Here is a 14,843-nt window from a genome sequence, read left to right on the forward strand (position 1 = left end):
GAATTCACACATTCAGCTTTAGGGTGAGCTCACAGTTTTTTTGCAGAAGGATTTTCAAGCAAATACATTGCTTTATCTATTTTGCTCGGTTTGCCATGTACAGCTAAATAGGTGTCCTCAATATTTACAGATCGAAGCCTTTAAACTTAGGCTTCGATCTGTAAATATTGAGGACACCTATTTAGCTGTACATGGCAAACCGAGCAAAATAGATAAAGCAATGTATTTGCTTGAAAATCCTTCTGCAAAAAAACTCTCTCTCAATATCTAACTGCAGTGGTTGGCTGAGTTAGGGTTGGTTCACACTAGCGCTTGTATTCTGTCCACAAGGTGTCCCGCATGGAGACCCCACCGGACGGAATGCAATCGCAAGCAATGTGCTTGCAAAGTACATGGAGCCCATAGACTATAATGGGCTCCATGTGCTTGCCACGCACTGCCCGCACGAATGTATTGTGCGGGCAGTGCGCGGCAAGCACACGGAGCCCATTGTAGTCTATGGGCTCCGTGTGCTTAACTGCACAGCGCTTGCATTAGCGTTGGTATTCCGTTCAGGGGGGGGGGGGGGTGTCTCCATGCGGACAACTTGTGGACGGAATACAAGCGCTACTGTGAACCAACCCTTAGCCCCTTTTCACGGGCAACTTCTCTGTTCTCTTCTCTTTACTATGATTGACAGCTAATAGTTCTGGAAAGTGCATTTAAAGGGGTTGTCCCATCTCAAGGATCCTATCTATACTAGTAGCTTATGTAAATTGAAGCCTTTTTCTAAATATATTGCTTTAGAAATTCTGCTTTGTTTGCCTGGTATGTGAATTTATTCCTCCCATGGTTTACACTGCGTTGCTATAACCACGGACCTGTGATATAGGACAAGTGACGTCAATTACTTAGTGCCAACAGGACAATCTGTTCAGATAATTGCACTTTCCTGATAAAGCCCAGTCTGTTATCTCTATAAGTAAATGCACAGATAACACCGAGTCCATTCTGTATAAGAATCTGCAGATTATCTGACTTGCAGATGTGTTGTTTGTCCCGTTCAGGGAGAGAAATACAGAAAGTGAGAAGCAGACAAACTGCATGCAGCATGGAGAAAGAATGAGATGGGATAACCCCTTTAAAGTTGAACCCTGAGAAAAGCTAAAACAAAGCTTGATCAGCGTCTTTTTATCTCCATATGTAAATCTGAAACACAGTCAGTCTTGGAGCAGGCTGTAGGCCTGAGCTCTACATTACACAAGCTAAGCCCCTCCACCAACTTGTCACTGAAACCTGGAAGTAGAGATAGGGTTTCACCTTCTTTCTGGAGAAAGTAAAACTCTTTTAAGGCCAGAAAAGAAACAATGCATGATACGGTGAGTGGTCAGTAAAATTTCAACAAACTTTGTTTAAACCAATACTATAAGCAGTAATAAAAACTTTGTAATATATGTTACCAGAGAAAAATGCTTCTTTCTCCACATATCAGTAAAGTAACACATCACTGATTTGATATATCTGCTTAATTCCGTCTTGCTCACAAATGTGAGCGGGAGCGGATTGAGAGAGGAGAAACAAAGGAAAAGAAGTGTTCGGAAGCAATTAAAAAGAAAGAAGCTTTTTATCTCATCCCAAGTGCTTTGTTTACAACGATGTAAGTCAATACTTTGTTACAATATCCTATATGATCTACTGCAGATAAGTGTGAGAAAGAAAGTTTGGAAGCAGATTCTCCTCTACTTTCTGTGTGCACTGTATGGAAGACATCAAAGCAGCTACTAACCATAAACCAACTTAGAGAAAAGTGAAAATTAGTGATAAAGTCTGCAGGCGAAAACTGCTTAAGGCCTTGGCCCCACAATGCAATAATTCTGCGATTTGGTCACGACAAGACAGTACCTGTTGCATATTTGTATATTGCAGTGTGTCACTTATACCTACCTATGGAAATGCTGGAGATGCATTTCCGCCCTAGTCTTTTGGGTGCGACTCCCTACCTGGGGTCTTAAACTGCAGAACAGAAGTTATATATTTGCCAGAAATCACGTTATACTTCATATACAAACACTGTGCTACTGATTTACACAAAGCCTGTTAAATTGGACTGAGGTGAAGCTGTCTCTTATGACCAATGAATAGGTGTATACGAGTCACTGCCTCTTCAAAAAGTTGTTCTGTAGGGGTCCTGATGGTAAACCACAGTAAAGACATTGACATGCAGTACACTTACCTTGTTTAGCTTCCCAAGAGCAGATATGAGATCAGCCCATTCACTTGAGTACTCAAAGTTCTTCAACGCCTTGTCCACGGCTGCCACATAATTTCTATATTTGGAGTCACTCAGTAACTCCACTTCTTCAGTGTTCATTCTCCCTTTACGTCCCGCTAGAGACCAGCTCTATACTCAGCAGAAACCATCACCTGGAAATTATATACATAAAAGCTGTCATGTTAGTTCTCACTAGAGAAGTACTCGGAAGGCCTTTGTTCATATTTGCAACCCCTTTAACAACTCTACAGTATGTGTGTGAATTTCTGACACGAATTTCCCAGCCACTAGTTTCTGTTATATGAGTACATCCTAATATTGTGAATAAATCACGCACATCAGCCAATAGTCTGTAGCTGACCTAATAAAACCAGGCAGCGTATATACAAACTAACACAAATTATATACGTTCCAGATAGGAGTTTGAATATCTGCCCTGACTAACTAACACTGATTCTGCATGGAAATATAGAATATTAGATCTAATAAATTACCATGGGGCCAATTCAAGTAGGGAAACTGCTGGTCAATATGCAAAAGAAATGCAGCTTTCAGATGTGGATTTTTGCAGCAAATTCTCTGTGAACATGGCTTAATCTGCTGCAGCTATGCAGCATCTTCCACTCAGCATATTAAAAGTGATGATATGCAAAGTTTGATGTGTATTTTAATGAAGATTTCCTTCAGACTCTTCCACAATGAATGTGTCCCTGATGCCCGATGCATAATGGCCATATTATGAATCTGTAATATAGTGGCTTAGAAAGGAGAGGCATATCTATAGGGATTGAAACAATTACAGGTGTGATGGCGCTCTAAACTAGGGGGCACACAGGGCAGCCCCCTCACCACACACTGCATGCTAAAGCAACTCTACCAGCATACTGTAGCTGCATTAGCAGGTTGACTCTCACAGAAACCCACAGTCATTCATGCAGTCATTCTGTGTCTCCATCATTATTGCTTTCTGTTATTACTCAGTTACAGTAAGGGTATGATCAGACGGAGGAATTTAGGGTGGATTTTTTTTTCAACGGGAGGCAGAGATCGCAGCAGGACACGGAAAAAAAGAAGTGCCCCGCTTGATCTGGTGCGGATTTCACGGCTGTTTCAGTCATGTAGTCTGCAGCTTGAGACTCCCTGCAGATTAGGCCCATTCATCTGGGCCTAATCAGCAATGGGAAGTTGCGACGAAATGTCGAAACACTGTATTAGTATCCCGTCCCAGCTAGACCGCGGGCAAAAATGCCGACGGCAGAAAATTAAGAGGAATTCCTCTTTATTTTCTGCTGTGTGAACATACCCTAACAGTGGTGTAAAGGTAAGAAGTTATTTTTACAGTACCATTAATTCCATGGTGCTGTATATAAACACACAAAACAAGTACAATACTAACATAGTAACCTACTGGTATAGAGGGCTCTATCTGAAAAGGCTTGGGGATAGAAGCAAAGGTGGTGTGGTGGCAGGAGGGTTAATGAAGGTTATGGTCTTTCCTTTCCCTTTACTTATCTGGGGACTCACGGTGCAGGCAGTATTGTGAAGTAGGGGAAACAGTGGCTGCCGCAAAGGCACTCATCCCCAACCACAAGGGTCAGTTGATTTACAGGAAGACAATTTACCAATTGGTATAATTTTGGCATGTGGGAGGAAACCAAAGCAAATATGGGAATAATCTCCAGATTTCCAACCAGTACCCCAGTGCTACAAGGAAAAATTTGCTCAACAAATAAAAGTTTAACATGCTATCATTACACGCAACTCCTTGGAGCCCTCAATCTTACATCTCCATGTGTATGTACTGTAGAGAGTAATTACCACATGAGCAATTCACAGTATTAGTCAGACACATGACCTTTGGACACAATCTGGTTATTCAGGTTAGAGGCCCTGCACATCATAAAATCTATGTCAGGCCTGGTCTAAGTAAAACCAAGAGACAGCAAGAGCAAACGATGATCAAGACGATCGACAATAGCAAGAGTCCAAAGACAGATAACCAGAACAACCGCATGTAATCCAAAAGCAGAGGCTCTGAGAGTTGTACACAATTTTCTTAGCCAAAAGGAATAATAAAACTGTGTCCTGAGCCTTCACCTGCCATCTGATAGTCCCGACAAGGTAATAATTCAAAAGAATCTGGAATCAGAGAGCAGAATAGCAAGAGGAGATACCAAATTCAAGGACAAAGGGGCATAATGTACAACGAAAAAGAAGAAATATTAAAATGCTAAATAAAATATGTAATAAATTATGTGCATGATACAGTAATTCATTTAGCGGTATACAAGGTAGTCCTCGACTTACGACGTTGTTCCATTCTTATGCGGCGTCGTAAACCGAATTTCGACGTAAGTCGGAAACATACCATATGACGCATAGAAACGGATCAATGTGATTTAGTGTGCAGCGGCTCGGAACTGAGGAAGACTGTACCATATACCGTACAGTACAGTCTTCCTCGGTACCGAGCCGCTGCACACTAAATCACATACTGTACAGGGAGAGCTGGCAGCTTGCATTTATGCGGGAGATTACTTTTTCTCATAGGAATGCATTGGCCAGCGTTGATTGGCCAGTGTACAGCATTCGGCCAATCAACGCTGGCCAGGAGGTGGAGTCTAATATCGGACCACAATGGAGACTGCTGTGGTCCAATGTTAGACTCCGCCTCCTCACAGACGAGCCTCCGACAGAACCAGCGTTGATTGGCCGAATGCTGTACACTGGCCAATCAACGTTGGTCAATTCATTCCTATGAGAAAAAGTAAGCTCCCTTGTAACAGCAAGCTGCCAGCTCTCTTCCGACTAGAAAGGACGAGCCTGCTGCAGAACCAGCGTTGATTTGCCGCAGGCTCGTCCTTGCTAGTCAGGAGTGCTGGCAGCTTTCTGTTACGAGGGAGCTTTACTTTTTAGCTCATCTCTAGTTGTAACCACGAAACATCGTAACCCGAGGACTACCTGTATATGTGAAGTCCTAATGCTAAATGTCTGTACTACACACTTCAGGCACTATGCTATACGAGCAACTAACACAATAGCCCCCTTCTGCTTCGATGGAAAACATGCCAGGCCAGTCTACAACTTTTTAACAGCCAGAAAATAGCAACTCAAAGAAATTCATAAAAGCAACCCAAAAAGATGCTGAGATTTCCTTAGCCCACAGAAATGTTATCAACATAATAAATATCCCCATGCTTGTACACAGGTCATGGCAAGATGGGGAAACTGGGGCATATTTTCAAATTTTATCTAAAATGTATGACAGTGCATACTTAAACTAAACACTCTAAGGGTAAGTTCACACTGGGTTTTTGGTCAGGATTTTGAGGCCATTTCAATGGGAGCCGGTCAGTTTTTTTTTCTGGGAGCCGGAAGAAGCGAAATGTTCACTCTTTCAGGCAGATTGGTCTCGCGACATCCACCTGAAGACACTCCCTCTCGACTAAGCCCATTCATTTGGGCCTAATCCGGAGCGGAGTGTGTGACTGGATGCCGATGCACTGCTCCGGCATCCAGTTGCGGCTACCTGTATTCTGGACCAGAACCTGAGGTTCCGGTCCAAAAAAACCTGTGTGAACTTACCTTAAGTCTGAGTTCACACAGAGTTTTTTGGTCAGGAATTTGGTCAGGAATCCTCCTCAAAATCTGCCTCCAAAAAGAGTTCTATTGGGAGGCTGATTTTGAAGCGGATTCCTGACCAAAAAACTCTGTGTTGTCTGTAAAGAAAAATTGGATGTTGGATATCCTATCTATATCCTTTTTTACTTTGTTTGTTTTGGGTCTGCAAAAAAACCCAAAAGGCAAAAAAAAAAAAAGAAGACGTGGTCTTTTTATTCTTCAGCAATCAAATAGCAATGTATCTGTGAAAACACAGACTGCTGTGCAAACATGACCTGGCCCCCTCCATATATCTCGGACCTAATCTCCCGCTACCTGCCCACACGTAACCTCAGATCCTCCAATGACCTCCTACTCCGCTCTTCTCTCATCCGTTCCTCACACAACCGTCTCCAAGATTTCTCCTGTGCATCTCCCATACTCTGGAACTCCTTACCAAGACACATAAGACTGATCCCCACAATCACAGGATTCAAGAAGGTCCTGAAGACTCACCTATTCAGGAAGGCCTACAACCTCCAATAACACTATCACCGCACCGCCATCTGTACAGTCTCCCCCTCTCCTTCTGTCTCTACCCCCTTCCCTCATAGATTGTAAGCCCTCGCGGGCAGGGCCCTCTACCCCACCGTGCCAGTCGGTCATTGTTCGTATTATATCTACCTGTATATTCTGTGTACTGTATGTAACCCCCAAATGTAAAACACCATGGAATTAATGGTGCTATATAAATAAGCAATAATAATAATTCGTGGACATGTTTTGCTTACAAAATCTTCCCCCATCACTTGATTTCATGTATGCCTTACTTTAGAACAAAACAATAAAAAAAAGACATCTTACATCTTAAGGGGAACCCACCACCAGATATATGCAGTACAATCTATTGGCAACATGATACAGAGCAGAAGGAGCTGAGCAGATTGAGACATAGCTTTGTGACATAAATGATAGGTTAGACAATCCTTTATCTCTATTCCTCCTACATGGAGAAGTCAAGGAGGCAGTCCTATAAGTTGCTGACCGTTATGATTGTATAGACAGACATAGCTGTCAATCACTGATAGGCCCACCCCCTTCATGTTTAAGCATACAAAGAGTAGAGACTTCACCCACAAAATTACATATCAAACTGCTCAGCTCCGTCTGCTTTCTACCAAGCTGCCAGCAGACTGAACAACAATTTCCACGTGACAAATTGGTTATGTTCATTCAGAATTTTCACTTGGATTCTAATGCATTTTCCATCCCGAAATCCATGTCATTTCAAACCAAAAAACTAATTTCTGCAGAATATCGATATATGCCGATTTCCCCCATTCGATAGGGCTAACCAGTGTGTAACCATCTAATATAGCTTCAGTACTGAACAGCGCCCTGAATAAAACTGCTTGTTGCCGACCCTATTGATCGATAGGACTTTAGTCTCATATATGCTTCCAGTCCACTGTTAGATAAATACAGTTCTTAAAGGAAACATTTCATTACCTCTACCCATTCAAGTTCTTAGCATCTGTTAATAGGTGCCGCTCTATTGATTCCAGAGCAGCTGGAACATTTTCTCTGGTGTCCACCATTCCAGCAGTTAGTTTTGGTGCCTGATGTGGTATTTAAGCTCTGTAATGTCAGAAGGGCAGTGTCAGAGCCCCAATCCCCAATCAGAGGCAGACAGTGTCAGGGTCCATTCACACGGAGGAAAATGGTGAGGAATTTGGTGTTGAATTTGAGCATTGAAAAAAAAGCTTCTCATTGACTTCAATGGGTTCCTTTTTCAACACTGAAATTGCACACCAAATTCTTCACCATTTTCCTTCATGTGAATGAACCCTCAGAGCTCAGAATCACACCCCTTGTCAGTTCTTGCCTGACTCCGCCCTCTTGACAGTACAGAGCCTAAATAGCTTATTGGACACCAAAAATAACAGCTCTGGAATGGTGGAGGTTGGAGAATAAACATTTCAACTGTACCAGAATCCATAGAGCAGAAGATTTTAATTGAAGTGAAGAGCAGGACTTGTTGAAGAAGATGATTCACAAGAATTCTGGATAAGGAATGCACAAATAAGACCTCATTGGTTAAAAAAAAAGAGAGGAGGAATTTGCTCACAGCTCAGCAGAACTCTAAATTTGCCACTGACTATCCCAAAGCCAATAAACTTTGTAGAATAGTGGATAAACAAATCTCATCCACACGCTACATAAAAAAAACTGCAGCACAAAGCATATCAATTATTGCTCAGTTACCCTTTGCAATACCAAGGCTGAAAGTTGTGAGGAGGATGGAAGAGGAATCTGCGGATTATATATATATATATATATATATATATATATATATATATATATATATATATATAATCCCCACAACTGTCTTAAGAACTTCACCACCCACCTCCTTGCCGCGTATCTTGCTATAGTCAGACTGTATGGAGAGTGTGCCTGGAGAGACACTTCAATAACAGACAGAATATGATGAGGAAACACAAAGTATCATATGCAGGGCTGTTGAGTCAGAAAAAAGGCATAAATTCTGACATCATAATAAAATGCCAGCAGAAAACTAGAGGATTTGGAGGTCTGGCCTACGATCCACAGCTCTGATGTCTGCAGACACGTCATTCAGGGCACACATACGGCATATCCATTCTAGCACACACGTGGTGCATGTATACATTATTCTCCTGCATTCTCATTGGCTACATTGGTTTGTTTTTACATACATGTAGCAGTTACGTGCCACTGTATACCATACAACTGCACCTGTCATACATCTATTCATGAATACAATAATAGCTTAGATGCTATTTTATTTATGCTTACTTGTATAGCATCATCATATCCCGCAGCGCTTTAAAGACGTTGTCAGTCACTGTCCCATATAGGGCTCACTTTTTACATGACTATAATGCAACCGCAGGACAAGAAAATTGAAAAATTAAAGAACTCCATGGCTATGACAAGGGATGCATACATTTTTGTGATGTGAACACTGCCTATCATATACCATCATAGTGGCTGACTGTATCCTTCAGGTGGATTGGGGTCAGAGGTCATATACGGTGCTGCTGGTACAGGGCCACACCGTGCCCTCACATGACCACATGGAAATCACCTATGACACCCAATACACGGCAATCCTAGCTCACACATCTGAGTATACAGCAAGGATGTGCCGAATATATAGAATTATATATCTCTATACATGGCAGCACTGCCCCAAGTCAGCAGCATCTCCACACCGCCGGCAGCCAGGGCCGTCCTCCCCGATGAGCTGGAGGCAGTACACCACCACTGCCCCCTGCACATTCCCGGGTCCCCTGTGACCTCTACATCCAGTTCAGTCCCCCATACCCGGCATCACAAGGATCTCACCTGAGCAGAGCGGCGCCGCTGGCTGCCCGGCTGACAGCTCCCGGCATGCAGTGGGAATCCTGACCATAGATCGGGGGAGGCGGTGAGTGACGTAAGGAAAGCGCGACAGGAAATAGAGAGTGTTTACATGAGGAGCTAGCCGCCATACTTAAGCCTGGAATAGTGCCAGTACATAGGCGTTAGGACCACGTTCTTTTCTCGTGTTTAGTTTAATGTAAGGTGTCTTTACATGGACTGATGCCACTGCGGCCACATGGAGGCTTCAGGAGTGTCAGTGTAGGAGACTGGAGACTAACAGCTACCTCTCCTGAGTAGTTATCCTGTACCAGACGTAACATTAGAGACGCCAGCTGTAGACAGGTGGCGCTATAGAGCAGTGTGGTCGCACAGCGCCTCCTGCAAACAGACTACGAGGCGGCAGACTGAAGATGGACACTAACGTTCGGCTAGAGATCAGGAGGAGCATGCAGAGTGCCGTTCTCATCGTAAGGTAATGCAGATACCCTTAGCACTACTTGCAGGGCAGCACTGTGTCTCCCCCTGTAGCTTGTGAGCTTCAGGCTCCCGGGCCAATGACCGGGGACAGTTTTCCAGATTCAAGCCGATGTCACAGGACCGGGCTTCCATTCACTCACGGCAATCAGAGAACTTAGAAATAGAGAAGAATTGAAAGCCAGTATATTAGAGGGTTGTCAGACGATAATACAGTGTATTCCGATAGCGGCAGTTATGGGTGCTGCAGCCGTATCTCAGATACTTGAAAGGGATACAACCCATGCATAGACCCAGTGGAGTAACTAGCAAAGACTGGGCTCCCCACCAAACTTTTGACTTGAGGCCCCCTAAACGGCATAGCGCTTTCGTGGCCCTCACATAGTATAACGCCACATTGTCCCCTCCACATGGTGTAATGTTTCATAGCGGCCTTGCACACAGTATAATGCCTTGCCGTGGCCCCTGCTCGCAGTATAATGCCCCTGCGCACACTATAATGCCCCGCCGTGGCCCCCTGCGCCCACTATAATGCCCCGCCGTGGCCCCCTGCGCCCACTATAATGCCCCGCCGTGGCCCCCTGCGCCCACTATAATGCCCCGCCGTGGCCCCCTGCGCCCAGCAGGATGCCCCGCCGTGGCCCCCTGCGCCCAGCAGGATGCCCCGCCGTGGCCCCCTGCGCCCAGCAGGATGCCCCGCCGTGGCCCCCTGCGCCCAGCAGGATGCCCCGCCGTGGCCCCCTGCGCCCAGCAGGATGCCCCGCCGTGGCCCCCTGCGCCCAGCAGGATGCCCCGCCGTGGCCCCCTGCGCCCAGCAGGATGCCCCGCCGTGGCCCCCTGCGCCCAGCAGGATGCCCCGCCGTGGCCCCCTGCGCCCAGCAGGATGCCCCGCCGTGGCCCCCTGCGCCCAGCAGGATGCCCCGCCGTGGCCCCCTGCGCCCAGCAGGATGCCCCGCCGTGGCCCCCTGCGCCCAGCAGGATGCCCCGCCGTGGCCCCCTGCGCCCAGCAGGATGCCCCGCCGTGGCCCCCTGCGCCCAGCAGGATGCCCCGCCGTGGCCCCCTGCGCCCAGCAGGATGCCCCACCCTAGAGTATAATGATCAGAGGCCCAGGGGAGGTGAAAAACATTAAAAAAAACACTGTTACTTACATCTCCCTGCTACTTTTGCCCTTCTTCAATGTTTGTACAGATGTCACATGAGCCAGGCCAGCATCACGACGCCTAATGGCGCCAGCCTGACTTACGTGATGTCCATGACGTCCCCAAATAGGCTAGAAGATGCCTGCAGGATGCCAGAGCGCAGGAGAGGTGAGTGAGAGTGTGTTTTATGTTCCATCACCTCCCTTGGCCCTCCATTCATTATATTCAGAGGTCTGACCCCAGAGAGTTATGATCGCAATGTTTGTTGGTGTTCGCCGGTCAGGGCTCGATCACATCTGCGTTATGGTGTCCGTTCTGCAGGTTTCCGTTTCCTGCATAAAACAGAGCAGGAGACAGAAACCTGCAGGAGACTTTCTCACCCATTCATTTGAATGGGTGAGAAAGCTGTCCGGCCGTGAGCGGCGGTGAGCGTTTTGTGCTCTCCGCCGCGAAACCGGGTTTTATAATCCGGACACAGAGTCGGACATGCAGTACTCTGTGTCCGGATTAAAAAATCCGGTTTCGCGGCGGAGAGTGCAAAACGCTCACGGCCGGACCCGATCTGTGCTTTGCGTCTTCTAGCATGCAGAAGACGGAAAGCACAGAACGGAAGGCTGAACGCAGGTGTGAACCTAGCGTCAGTGGTCTCACTTACCGATCCCTGCTCCTGATAACAGCCACTTCCGCTCTCCAGGGAGCCACAGCGACATGATATGGGAATCAGAAGGGGAAGCGGAGGTGGCTGTGATCAGGGGCGAGGATTGGTAAGTAAATAGGGCCCGTTACCTGCTGGGGAAACTCCAGCAGGTAACTGCCCATAAAGAAAAAAAAAAAAAAACATCAGGGGACTTCCTTTCCCCCTAAGGTCCCCCATATAAATTTGGTATCCTCAGAATTATACCGAAACATAGAATACAGATGACATGTCATTTTTGGCTGCACAGTGAACGCCGTGAAAACGATGCCTGTAATTAAGTCGCACAATACACTTTTTCTCCAATACCACCCCGTTCTGATTTTTTTCCAGCTTCCCAGTACATTGTACAGAATAATTAAAGGTAGCATCATGAAGAAAAATGTGTCCTGCAAACATTAAGACCTCATGGCTCTGAGAGCGGAAAATCAAAAAAGTTATGGGCTTTGGATGAGGGAAGTCAAAAACGAAAATCAAAAATTGCCTGAGGAGGGAAGGAGTTAAATGTGGTGTGACCTAAATAATCACCATTAATCATTCTGGAGATAAAATGCCTGATTAATCGTGATTTTTATTTAGGGTATTGTCGCCCAACCATATGAAAAATATACACTACTGATGAGAATCTGACTCTCCACTCAGTGGAGCTGCTGTCCCATGTTATAGCCTTTTGTAACTCAGGAATTGAATATGACATTTTTAATTAACGTAATATGAATTTTTCACTTTGCTTTTAGGCATTTTATTTTTCCACTTATTGCTGTGTAGAAACTAATTGAATAATGTGTTGATGGATGAAATATTCTTTAATTCTAATGATCCATTTTTTTCTCTATTTTAGTGGCCTTGCAGGCAAAAGATTTCCAATTGACATTTCAGTGAGCCAGTCATCCTTACAAATCCAGTCTGCTGATGACAGCGAGGAGTTCTTATTACCACAGGAGGTCAAGTTGGCTCCCTCCACATGCAGATATGTACAGCATGTTTCTGGTGAAGGGCTGCATATGAGACTAAAGGTCCTATCTGTGGGCTCTGCAGGTACTTTTTTATATTCACACATGCCCTACTTTATATCTGGGGATGTTTATTGGATAGTAGGTTAAACTAGACCAATGTACACAGGATTGGAAGCACTAGATTTTGTGGGGGTGGGTGTGTTTGTCGTCCTTTATTACAGCAGGTCTTCATCACTCATGAAAACTGCCACACATAAGGGCAAACAGCACTGACAGGAGGAATTAGAACAGCCACTACATAAAGAATGGATTGCAATGAGCCCAGTCACTACTTTTAGCTGTGCTTTACAGGCTTGAAAAGTGCAGCTCAACATGTGACAATAATTTTGACATTCTGCGTTTTTTTTTTTTTTTTTTCTGCACTGAATGGAGGGAATTTGTTTAAACTGCTATTGTACATTGGATGAGCTGCTGATGGTTTCATACACCACGTGCTAGACTACTTACTGTAACATCAGTATTCTGCAACACAAGAAATCTACTCCAGCACTGTGCTAGAATATATTTCAGTCTCTGGTACACAGACTTACCAGGATACACCACAATTTTTAAGAGGTCTTCTCTTCTGCTCTCAAGGATGAGTACATGTTTTTAATACAGCATCCCATAGATTTTTACATTTGGTGTGAATCTGTGTCAGGGCGGGTTCACACCAGCAACCAATCTCTGCTTTGTGGGTTTCCGTCTTCTGTCGGCAGAAGGTGGAAACTCAGCATTCAATGTCTGCCCGTGGGCGTCTTCAGGTCTCAGCGGCGAAACCGTTTTTTTTTTTTTTTTAACTGGTGTGAAGTGGAAAGAGGTATAGTGTGGGAGAACCGCTATTTTTCCCCAAGACTTTTGCAGTATGCACAGGCGTTTAGCTTGTAGCTTGGAGTAAAGTTCGGGCCAGTCCTGCAGGGCAATCCATTCCAGGCTTGGGAACCGACCAGCAGGGCTTTGTAAGTAGCACAGGTGTGCTGGTTAGTGAGAGAGACTGAAACACACACTCAACCAGTCTGGAAAAACTCTGCAAAAAGGACGCTGTTAAAGGGCTGGGTATGTGTACCCCTTGTTTCCTTGTGAACCCTGTTTGTTAGGAGGTCAGCAGTAGGCTGACCCCCTGGTTAGTGAGGGAATAACTCGTTTATTAAGCCGCCGGAGAGGCGTAGGTCTTTATTTTCATTTGTTTGTTTTGACATGCTGAGCAGCACTACCTGTACCTTTAAGCTTGTCTGCTGCAATAAAGACTGCTGTTGGGAAAGAAACCAGAGCTTCTGAATCCCCCGTACATCACACCGGACACAATGTCCTGCATGTCCGACTTTGTGTCCAGTTAAAAAGAAAACTGTTATGCTGCAGAGAGCATAAGACGCTCATGGGCGGACACCTTGCAAACCCATTCAAATGATTGGGTTTGAAAACTGCCTGCCGGTTTCCGTCTCCTGTCCAGTTTCTCGGGCAGGAAACGGAAACCTGCAAAGCGGAAATCAGGCGATGGTGTGAACCCGTCCTAAGGCTTAGGCCTCAAATAGCAAGCTGCCGCAAAAAAGCCAGGCGGAAACGTATCGTGTTTTTTCTCGCAGTGCTTTTCACAGAAAGTTCGCAGAGTTTTCCTCTGTGGACTTTCTGCTTCAATTATACCTATATGGACAATACCAGCATTTCTATAGGTATACTGTGATTGATTAATCAGAATCCCGTGCACTTTGCAGGATTGGATTAAGACTTCTTTTTATACACCATTACGCACGGGTCGTCGTAACACGTGACGCAGGTGCGGCTGTCAGGGGTGGACTCACTCTACTCGCTCAATCTTGCACTCACCTTTCACTCTTCAAATTGAGTGTAAGTCGCGCCCCAACACAGTCCACACCCCGCAAATACACACTGCCATCACCACTGAATTGGCTCAGTGTAAGCCTCACTCACATACACACTTCATAAAAATAATGGGTTCATAGAGAAACACAAAATATCCTTAAATCTAACGGTTTTATACTCAGAGGGTTCAGTGCAACATACATACAAGAAATGATAACAAGGACACACAATGCAAACAGCTATAAAAATAAAAAGGAATTAAACAAAATAATACTTAAGCCTTTGGTTCCAGGAAGCTTGGCCGATCTTCCGTAGTGAAGTGGACTCACCCAGTTCTCTTAGCTGCCTCCACAGATGTGTTTCAGTCCTGGGTCTCAGTCTCTGATAAGGCACTCCCCATCCCTTCTCTCACTCCCTAAATGCAGGATCCTGAGAAAGAAGGATGTTTTCCAGGCTGCGG

At 45.2% G+C, this 14,843-nt stretch overlaps 2 protein-coding genes across 4 annotated transcripts in view; one reads left to right on the plus strand and one right to left on the minus strand.

The window, feature by feature from the left end:
- The window catches only part of DOP1A (DOP1 leucine zipper like protein A), a 51,831-nt gene extending 42,515 nt beyond the window's left edge, over positions 1 to 9,316 (minus strand). For both annotated transcript variants that reach the window (XM_075268234.1, XM_075268233.1), the window contains exons 1-2: positions 9,242 to 9,316; positions 2,213 to 2,403 (exon numbers count right to left, since the gene is read on the minus strand). In XM_075268234.1, coding sequence (XP_075124335.1) covers positions 2,213 to 2,350 — 138 coding nt within the window. In that variant the 5' untranslated portion in view covers positions 2,351 to 2,403; positions 9,242 to 9,316. The remainder of the gene's footprint in view (positions 1 to 2,212; positions 2,404 to 9,241) is intronic.
- A 338-nt stretch (positions 9,317 to 9,654) lies between these two features.
- UBE3D (ubiquitin protein ligase E3D) overlaps positions 9,655 to 14,843 on the plus strand; it is a 144,155-nt gene continuing 138,966 nt past the window's right edge. For both annotated transcript variants that reach the window (XM_075268260.1, XM_075268261.1), the window contains exons 1-2: positions 9,655 to 9,731; positions 12,409 to 12,605. In XM_075268260.1, coding sequence (XP_075124361.1) covers positions 9,670 to 9,731; positions 12,409 to 12,605 — 259 coding nt within the window. In that variant the 5' untranslated portion in view covers positions 9,655 to 9,669. The remainder of the gene's footprint in view (positions 9,732 to 12,408; positions 12,606 to 14,843) is intronic.

This window comes from Leptodactylus fuscus, chromosome 3 (genome assembly GCF_031893055.1).
Source record: "Leptodactylus fuscus isolate aLepFus1 chromosome 3, aLepFus1.hap2, whole genome shotgun sequence".
NCBI classification, from domain to species: Eukaryota; Metazoa; Chordata; class Amphibia; order Anura; family Leptodactylidae; genus Leptodactylus; species Leptodactylus fuscus.